Raw genomic sequence first — 10,268 nt, 5'->3', positions numbered from 1 at the left:
ATTACACTTAGGAGCTTGCAGTCTATTCAGCTTTAACTCATGTGTATTAGTCTTAGTGCATTATATACCTTCAAGGCATTTAAAAAAGCAATTATGAATTCAAACAGAATAGTGAAGCTGTGTTCTGGTTGCCCTCTAAACCCTTTGATCTTTCTCCTATTGCAAGATACAACTCTACAATGAGGACCCTAATAGCAATATAAAGCAGTCAGATTTTAACTTTTTACTGTGTAACCACCTATGTCAGACCAGTTTTTAGAAATCTGTATCATGACATCCCATTGAAAGTTTGTCGGGGGGGGGCTCTATCTCCAAGGTTGAGGCAGCAGTCAACATATCAGGTTCTGACCCTTCTTGCAAAAGGGGTAACGCTTTTTACAAAAGGGTGCTAGCTTAGCAGTTAACTTAAGATGGTTTATGACATTTGTGTCATTGTTAAATTACAATACATCCTAAGGTGGTCACTGGACTGCCTTGGAGCCTTTGTTACATGTTTTTGTATTTCAGGCCCATTTATAAGATTTGGGCTTTCGTCCTTGGCATCTGAGAACTTAGTTATGTGGGCATTTAGCTTTCTTGAAGCTGGGTTTCCTTAGAGTATGAAAACATTTTATAGTCACAAAACATGCAAGAAAGGAAGCCTCTCATGCCTTCAGTGTGTCAAGACAACCTATATCCAATTTCAATTGTAAGCTTTTTTTGGGGCAGGTTCCTCTGCCCTGTATCAGTGTATTTGTCATATTTAACCCCTATTTATTGTACAGCACTGTGTTGTTTATATATAATAGCAATAGGTTAAAAACATACCTTCCAAGGCCTCTCTTTTCCCAAATGCTCTTGGTCTTCTATGTGTCATTGTTCCACCTGGCCTCACATAGACGTTAGAGCAAGTGCCTGTCTCACAACATTGGCAGACACTGGCAGGGCCTTCCACTGCAGACCAGCTAGAGAGGACATGAGATGTTAGTGGTCTACATTTCAAAAAAGGTACCCTTAAATAAAAGCTGCTGGAGAGGATGATTGTGGCCTTTCAAGGAATATTCCTACATGAATCAGTAGGGTTATGTAAAGCTGGGTTTTATTTAGCCTGGAAGCAGGACACATATGCCACCCTTCAGTGGTAGAGAATTAAATACGTTTCTTCTGTAGCAGAATATGTCCAGTCAATGGTCAATGAGGGAGAAAGATCTGCCCTTTATACACCGCCTACCAGCCATTATTACCTCCCAGCTGGGGCAGGTCATCACCACACCACAATGGCTGGCTCAATCAGCATTAGGGCTAAACAGCAATGTTGATTCCAATCATTTCTGAGAGCTTTAACCATTTGCAGGCACTTGCTTCACCTTTAACCACTCACCACTGCTAAATTTACTAGTGCAGATAATTGGAAAACAGGTGGAGCAATTGGCTCCCTATAGAGTACCAGTATAACCTCACATGAGTGCACAATGCTCTGCAATGTGCCAATAATTGCTACAAGATGCTACCACATACATACTGCTAGTGTAGCTCATACAATAGGGAACTGTGCGTTTCAGTAATTATTGGCTAATCCTAGTGATTATTATATCAAGGGATGTTAACAAAAGAGTTCAGTTTTACAGTATTTGGTATAGCAGTAGTCTTGGGGCTCATTCACACAGTTCTTGGATGTATGTGGTATGAGGTTTATACACCCAATGTGTGATCATGCGTGTTCTTACAAGGATGTGTATTATTAGCTCATTAAATATGTGCTCAGGCCATGTAATGCTTATTGATGCCCCAAATAAATTCTGTGAACACATCCAAATAATGTAGCTCATACCATAGAGAACTGTGCGTTTCAGTAAATATTGGCTAGTCCTGATTCTTATAGTAGGGGATGTTAAGGCAGGATTGCGTTTTTAGGTCTCCTGTGTAGTCGTAGCCTTAGGGCTCTGTGTTATGGGGTGCATACACATTCATGTCTATGACTATACTCCAAAAACCTGGGTTTTTAAAAAAAAATGACCGTGTGTGTTTTTGATCATAAATGTGCGTAATGGGCCCTTTTTGAACTAGTATAAGGTTCATACGTGTGATCATGCGTGTTCTTACAAGGATGTGTGTAATGAGCTCATTAAAAATGTTCTCAGGCCATGGAATGCTTATTGATGCCCCAAATAAATTCTGTGAACACATCCAAATTGTGAGTGGGCCCTTAAGCTTTGTACCTTGTGTTTTTGGCTATATTCACTTTTCATGTTTTTGCCCAAACAATTAAGTCCGTCAGCTTGTCATATGGTACAACACAATTGTACACATACTAAGTGTGGTTTTCTGCATTAACAAGAGTGTAAGTATTGCCATGTCAGGCCATGTTGCCCAGAAGGCCCAGTTCTGTCTCCACAGTGGTTTATGCAGCATTATCATTTAGGAAGACGACGGTTATGAAAGTGGCATGCACTTTATCATGGGAGTGATTGCCTCCAAGTTGGGGTTTTGGAATTATCTGCTAGGCATGCCACATTTTGTATTAGTCTGCAGTATTGCATGTCAGTGTGCATTTAAATAGCAGACATTCTGGAGATAAAGTTTCCAGGTTATGGTAGTAAACAATGATTTAGACGTAAATAGTGAATGTTTGGAGACTGGTTGGCCAGGAACCCCAAAGCTGCCTGCTTTTGTCCTAGGCTTTTTAGCATTGACTTATGGGATATCGAGTGACACCTACGTAGTTTTGGAAGAACAAGGTTACAGTTTGAACACGATAATGACATCTAGCACAACCTGTCTTTGGGGGACAGCACTGACTCCCCTTAGAATTTTGTAGCCTAAACAGTGTACAGATTAGGTGCCAGTATGATGACTAACAAACTAACCTATGGAATTCAACTGACTTGCAGCTGAGCTTATGGGGTTTCATATCCAAAGAGCCATGTAACCAGTTTACTGGGATTTTCCTATCCCATTAAGGACTGCCTTCACTTTTCCCACCAATGATTGGACTTTGCAATAAAATGGTCTCAGTGTATCCACTATTGCTGCAGTCTCACCTGTTTGTAGCTTTGTTAAAGGAGCAGGCTTTGTTCATGAAATCTGGGACCTGGGTGGTTGCAGCAGCTCTCAAAAAACAGGTTATGTAGATCTGAAATAGAAAGGTAGTTTTAATTGTCTTCAAGGAAACCCATCTGTTGCAACCAATTCAGATAACCCTTACCAGAGACACATCTACTGCCAGGAATCTGAAGGCATCCACTGTGAACTGTAACTTGTCGGGCACGACCCTTGGAGCAAGGAAGGCTGAAGAGGCGTCCTCTTGTTTTCCATCCATCAGACACCTGCAGAATAAGTCTGTTAGATAAATCTTGCATCAATATAGAAACACTTCTCCCCCACCAGTAGCACATACCCATTGTCTGAAATGATGTCATAGCTAGGAGAAGAGTTGACATCGTGAGATACGGTGGCCACACAACTGTCAACATACAAGATCATACCCATATGGTTGTATGTGTTAACAGATGCTTCAATGTGGAGGATGTCTCCAAGCTGAAATACAGAAGAACTTCTGGGTCCAGTCCAGTCCTCTGTAGACAACAAAAGTTGTGATATAGCGAGAACTAATTCTCTACCACTTCCCCCCCAATTTTCCTTACACAACTCACCAGTCATCAATTGCAAGGAGAAGGACAACTTCTCTTCAGAGGACACTGTGGTGCTGAAAGGAGCCCATGTAGGCTTAATGGCATTGCTGGTCACGTTATCATGCCTATGCAGAAACAGATTATGTGTCAGTAATTGGTCAGGAAATTCTTGGGTTCCACAAATGTATTTTTTGCTTTTAAGAAAGTCCCATTTAGGGGAAAACACTGCCTTTGTGGACTAAATTCACAAGCTAGCTGAAATACACACTGGTTGTAGCAGTGTACCACAATCCACTTCAAAATTTAGGGCACAGAGGTACAATAGTTATGGCAGCTTATATTTTAATGGGCCATTTTCCCCACCTCCCCCCGTTTTATTATTAAGGGGAGGGGCAGAACATTGGAGATCAGGGTACTGTCTGGGATATAGATGGCAAAGTCTGACAAACAGTTGGAGGTTGTCACCATAATGGTCAGAGTACAAATCTTCCCCAAAAGCTACAGGTGCCAGTTACATGAAAGAGGGATATACACTCCCTGTTGGGTTCACTGGACATTAGATGTTGTCTCCCCCCCCCAGCTTTAAGGATGCAACCCTTATCAGGACCTGCATCACATCCTAGTGTAGACTTACCGGTCATAGTAGCACGTTATGGGGACCATAGCCGAGTTGGTTCTGATGATTGGAATCAGGGAGGTTGGGTTGTAGTTCAAGCTGGTAGAATAGATCACAAATTCCTCAGTCATCTGTGAAAAGAGCAGAACATTAGATAGCAGTTCCACTTATGAGAAAAATCTTGAAGCCAGCAATTGACCTATTTGTCAAAGAAAACTACTAATCCAGCCATTATGCTGATAAAGTTTGAGTCCATGACTTAACCAGTCAGCTACCATTTTAAAAATCAGATTACCTCGTAGGACGGGTTATATTTGTAACTGTTATTGCAGCTCCATGCAAGGATTGGGAAACAGGAATTGACATGCCAGGAAGCGTCTGTAGTATACATCCCAATTTTCTTACAGGCCATGGAGCTCTTTGCTGACACTACTTCACCCATTTCCCTCTACATAATCCTTTATGTAGGTGGTAGGGTAGCTTTTGTAGGTAAACCATGTCCAATAAAACCCTGATGGAATTTATTTATTTTTTTTTTTAATCAGTGGGATGATTGGGTCCCCTTCAAAACATTATTTAAATCCAAGTCTTGCCAAACAAATCTTGGCAGAACAAGATAGCAGAAGCACCATCACCAGTTTTTTTTTTTTGGAACCCTAGTCGTTGTCAATAACCAAGACTTTCAGCAATTTGATATGTACAATTTGAGTGCTCTTTCAGTCTTCCCCAGGACTTGCTTCACCTTTAACCACTCACCACTACTAAATTTACTATGGACAGATAATGATTGGAAAACAGATGGAGCAATTGGCTCCCTATAGAGTACCAGTATAACCTCACATGAGTGCACAATGCTCTGTAATGTGCCAATAATTGCTACAAGATGCTACCACATATTGATAGTGTAGCTCATACCATGGGGAACTGTGCGTTTCAGTAATTATTGGCTAATCCTAGTGATTATTATATCAAGGGATGTTAACAAAAGAATTGTTTTAAATTATTTGGTATAGCAGTAGTTATCATTCTCTTATAGCAGTAGGGGCTCATTCACACAGTTCTTGGATGTATGTGGTATGAGGTTTATACACCCAATGTGTGATCATGCGTGTTCTTACAAGGATGTGTATAATGAGCTCATTAAATATGTGCTCAGGCCATGGAATGCTTATTGATGCCACAAATAAATTATGTGAACACATCCAAATAACGTAGCTCATACCATAGAGAACTGTGCGTTTCAGTAATTATTGGCTAGTCCTGATTTTTATAGTAAGGGATGTTAAGGCAGGATTGGGTTTTTAGGTTTCCTTTGTAGTCGTAGCCTTAGGGCTCTGTGTTATGGGGTGCATACACATTCATGTCTATGAATATACTCCAATAACCTGATTTTCTAAAAAAATTCACATGTGTAGTTTTGATCATGGATGTGTGTAATGGGCCCTTTTAAAACTGGTATGAGGTTCATAGGTGTGATCATGCGTGTTCTTACAAGGATGTGTGTAATGAGCTCATTAAAAATGTTCTCAGGCCATGGAATGCTTATTGATGCCCCAAATATATTCTGTGAACACATCTAAATTGTGAGTGGGCCCTTGAGCTTTGATCTACTTTGTGTTTTTGGCTATATTCACTTTTCATGTTTTTGCCCAAACAATTAAGTCCGTCAGCTGGTCATATGGTACAACACAATTGTACACATACTAAGTGTGGTTTTCTGCAATAACAAGAGTGTAAGCATTGCCATATCAGGCCATGCTGCCCAGAAGGCCCAGTTCTGTCTCCACAATTGCAAGTTGTTCCCAGGAGAGAAATTTAAAGACCCTTTTATAGAAGATGCCCATCTAACTGACCTATGTTCATTCTGTGAGATTCCCATGTGTACAAACTAGTTAACATTGTTAATATTCCTATCAAAATTAGATATATAAAGATTGGCTCTCTTAGAACATATTGCACATGTTTATTAATAACCCATCTATATATCTAATTGAGATAAGAATATTGACATATATTAGAAGCGTTAATAGTACACTAGTTATTACAATATTTATATTTTTTTTCAGTACCTAACCTAAAATTACAAACATGCTATTGCCCCTGAGGAAGCCAAAAGCAGGCGAAATGCATCGGATAAATCCACCACATCTGCAAACAGTGTGTACAAATATACTGATTGTGGACCTTATGGGCAATTAATTGCTCAATGGACCTTACACACTGGTCAGCTACGAATTGTCTAGAGCCATTTAGATTGCCAAAATTTCTCACTACCTGTCTACATATTTATGCCTTTTCTTGTATTTGTAACCAATTTTTGACAAGAAATGTATCATTGCATGTAAAAAAAAAAAAAAATCCTGTCTACCCATTTTATTAGCAGATTTTGAATAATTTTGGGGGCACCTGCCATACATCCCACAATACTTTATCTGCTTTTGAATCCCCTCTTGTGAATCCCTCTTGTGGGCAGCAGTAAAAGATGTTTTTTGTTTTTCAACAGACAGAATGTGTGGTTTTCTGATAACCACTACACACACTAGGACAATGAGAAGACGGAGTCATCCGGCAGCCACCATTACACAGAGCTTCACAGGGGCAGAGTCTTCCTTTGTCACTGCCATTCTGCTCTGTTATGGTCCAATCACAAGCAGAGGTCCCAAAGTAATTACCCTTTTCAATGATGGGTTCTGTAGGAGAAAAAGCATTGAACGGGTCAACAGGCACATTCGGATTTCTTTACAGTTCCATGCAATTTAAAATCATGCAGGCAGTGTATTTAGGAGTCATGGTGCATTGTAGAACCTTAGAGACCATTTAAAATAAGATTAAAAGTTAAAAAATGTGACAAGGTGTGGCTTGGATACAACTCCTTGTGTTTGGTTGCCCTCTGAACCCTGTGAAATTTTTCTTGTTCTACTTATGCAAAAATGAGTCAAAAAAAAGGACACAAGCAGCAATATATAGCAGTCAGGGTTCTAGTTTTGTACTGTGAACCATTTCGGAGTAAAGGAGTCCTTGAGAGCTGAACTGACATTATCCAGCAAATAAATGGAAATACTCTCACCCATTTGTGACTGTTATATGAGCAAGCTTTGTTCATGGAACCTGGGCAGCTGCAGCAACTCTCAGAAAACAGGTTATTTAGATCTGGAATAAAGACAGTTTTAATTTTTTTAATGGCACCCATCTGTTCAAACCAATTCAAATAATTCCTACCAGAGACATCTACTTCCAGGAATCTAAAGGCATCCACCAAACTAAAACTTGTCTGGCAGAGCCCTTGGAGCAATGAAAGCAGAAGAGGAGTCATCTATTATTCCAGACCCCTTTAGATGATGGGTCTTTGTCTCTAATTGATGAAGTCAATGGTCCCCTCATGAGAAGGGCTACCCCCTTAAACACATCTCCAAAAACTTTTTCTTTAGTATAGGGTTAGGTGAAAAAGCCTAACCCATCCAGCTTGTATTTGTCTGTGGCCCTGTCAGAGATATTCATTCCTCTGCTTGCAATGATATTTGCAAAACCAAAAGTTTGTAACTTATTTTAGCCCCAGACAAAAATTTTGAAAAGCCTTCAATAGGAAGACACGTGTCGAACAGTGAAATATGTTTAATCTTGGGAAATCCATATCTACTGTACTGAAGAGAACAAAAGTTAATTTAGTCAAAAGCCTCCACATACTTAAGGATGACAAATGTTTCTTTTAGGCAAGCGTGTATGGCATTACCCTAACCTCAAGTGTTGTCCTCATTAGGATAAAGTCTCTGCTCAATAAGCATATTTAAACAGAAGCCTTTATGACCACCATAAGACACATGTTCACATTTCAAGTGAAAAATAAATTCACGTGAGAACCCTCACCCCCTTTTTTGAGTGGCAACAGACACATCATGCCATCTGTAAATGAAAGTCAGTAGACCAGAATAAAATGAAATCTCTTTTAATTTTCAACAGACTGGACATAGTGTGACTTCATTGACTTTTTCAGAGGCTTTCGGATGAGTGCTACACACATTAGGACAACAAGAAGACTGAGGCATCCAGCGGCCACTATTACCCAGAGCCCTGCAGAGGTAGAATCTTCATTTGTCACTGCCATTTTACTCTGTTTTGGCCCAATCACAAGCAGAGGTCCCAAAGTGGTCACAGTTTTTTCATTTTCAATGATGGGTTCTGTAAGAGAAAAGGCATTGAATGGGTCATGAGACATCTCCAGATTTCATTACAGTTAGGAGCTTGCAGTCTATTCAGAGCTTTAACTCATGTGTATTAGTCCTAGGGCATTATATACCTTCAATTCATTTAAAAAGGAGATTATGAGTTCACTAGAATAGCGAAGAGGCTGTGTTCTTGTTACCCTCTAAAACCCCTTGATCTTTCCCTTTCTGCAAGGAAGACTTCAATGGGGACCCCGATAGCAAGATAAAGCAGCCAGGTTTTAGGTTTTTACTGTGTAGCCACCTATGTCAGACCAGTTTTTAAAAATCTGTGTCTTGACATTACTTTGAAAGAGCCCCCGACACACTGGCCCTGATTCATGAAAGCTCTCCAGGCTGGGGATAATACACTTTCAGAAGTGAAGCTGGGTGATCCACCCCTGGAATGGATCTGGTCCAGGATTCAACACACTTGCTAGCAAATAGCCAATAATTTTGAAAAATCCAGTCCATGTTTTGTGGATCACCCAGCTTCACTTCTGAAAGTGTATTATCCCTAGCCTGGAGAGCTTTCATGAATCAGGGCCAATGTCTCCAAAGCTGAGGCAGCAGTCAACTAGCAGGTTCCAACCCTTCTTGCAAGAGTTAATGCTCTTTACAAAAGGATGCTAGCTTAGCAGTTAACCTAAGGGGTTTAGGACATTCGTGTCAATACCTCCTATGGTGGTTACTGGACTGCCTTGAAGCAGTGTTACAAAATCTCATATTTCAGGCCTGTTTATAAGATTTGAGCTTGCCTCCTTGGCATCTGAGAATTTGCAATAAGGGCATTTAGCTTTCCTGAAGCTGGTTCCATTGGAGGATTGAAAAAAAAAAACACCCTATAGACAAACATAAGACAAGAAGCCTCAATTGCCATCAATATGTCAAGATGACCTATAGCCATCTTCAATTTAGGCTTTTTGAGGCAGGGTCCTCCGCCCTGTATCAGTGTATTTGTCAACTTTATACATTTATGTACAGCACTGTTGGTTAGTCATATATTCGGGGCAGCACAGTGGCTCAGGGTTATTTGGCTGCTCCCTAACAATTGACCTTAGACTACATTAATCACATATGACTATGATAGGGACATTAGATTGTGAGCTCCGTTGAGGGACAGTTAGTGACATGACTATGTACAGCACTGTGTAATATATGATGGTGCTATATAAATACTGTATAATATAACAGCAGGTAAAAAAAAAAAAAAAAAAAAAACCTTGCAAGGCCTCTCTTTTCCCAAATGCTTGGTGGAACAATGGCACTTGGAAGACCAAGAGCACCACATAATTGGCGTTAGAACAAGTGCTCGTCTCACAACATTGGCAGACACTGGCAGGGCCTTCCACTGCAGACCAGCTAGAGAGAACATGAGATGTTAGTGCTTTGTCTAAGTTTCAAAAAAAGGTACCCTTAAAGAAAGTAAAATCTGGTGAAGAGGATGATGGCGGCCTTTCAAGCAAGATTTCTACATGAATCAGTAGGGTTATGTGAAGCTGGGTTTTATTTAGCCTGGAAGCAGGACACATATCCCACCATTCAGTGTTATAGAATAAAATTTATCTTTTTGTAGTGGCATCATAAAATTGACAATATAGTCAATGGTCACCCCCTTACTTGTAACTCAATGTTCATGTCAGGTTGCAATTAGGCAAGGTTCGTGTACCCTCATTTAATGTCCCAGTAATCAATGTACTAGACTGAACAAGGGAAATTTAGTCCTTCATAGAAATGCATTTTTATATTAAAAAAAGTAATGTGTAGAAGACAACATCCCATCTGATTTGTACTGCTGCCAATATGTTTTTCCCACAGACCTATTAAGAGTTATTATTATTA

At 40.0% G+C, this 10,268-nt stretch overlaps 2 protein-coding genes and 1 long non-coding RNA gene across 3 annotated transcripts in view; 1 reads left to right on the top strand and 2 right to left on the bottom strand.

Moving 5' to 3' along the window:
* The window catches only part of LOC140322738 (uncharacterized), a 25,969-nt gene extending 17,689 nt beyond the window's left edge, over positions 1–8,280 (top strand). The window contains exon 3 of the long non-coding RNA XR_011919238.1: positions 6,731–8,280. This is a non-coding gene — a long non-coding RNA (uncharacterized lncRNA). The remainder of the gene's footprint in view (positions 1–6,730) is intronic.
* Positions 1–10,268, bottom strand: part of LOC140322736 (zona pellucida sperm-binding protein 3-like) — a 27,020-nt gene that overhangs the window by 12,610 nt on the left and 4,142 nt on the right. The window lies entirely within an intron of this gene.
* Positions 758–4,380, bottom strand: LOC140322737 (zona pellucida sperm-binding protein 3-like). Its single transcript, XM_072399317.1, has 6 exons — positions 4,246–4,380; positions 3,633–3,736; positions 3,377–3,554; positions 3,185–3,305; positions 3,021–3,112; positions 758–944 (listed from the first exon to the last, which is right to left on the bottom strand). The coding sequence occupies exons 1-6, from the start codon at positions 4,356–4,358 to the stop codon at positions 776–778; spliced, it is 777 nt and encodes a 258-aa protein (XP_072255418.1). The 5' UTR covers positions 4,359–4,380; the 3' UTR covers positions 758–775.

The sequence above is a fragment of the Pyxicephalus adspersus genome, chromosome 2, assembly GCF_032062135.1.
Source record: "Pyxicephalus adspersus chromosome 2, UCB_Pads_2.0, whole genome shotgun sequence".
Lineage (NCBI taxonomy): Eukaryota > Metazoa > Chordata > Amphibia > Anura > Pyxicephalidae > Pyxicephalus > Pyxicephalus adspersus.
The sequence above is the reverse complement of the archived record's forward strand: the minus strand, read 5'-3'. Positions and strand labels throughout refer to the sequence as shown.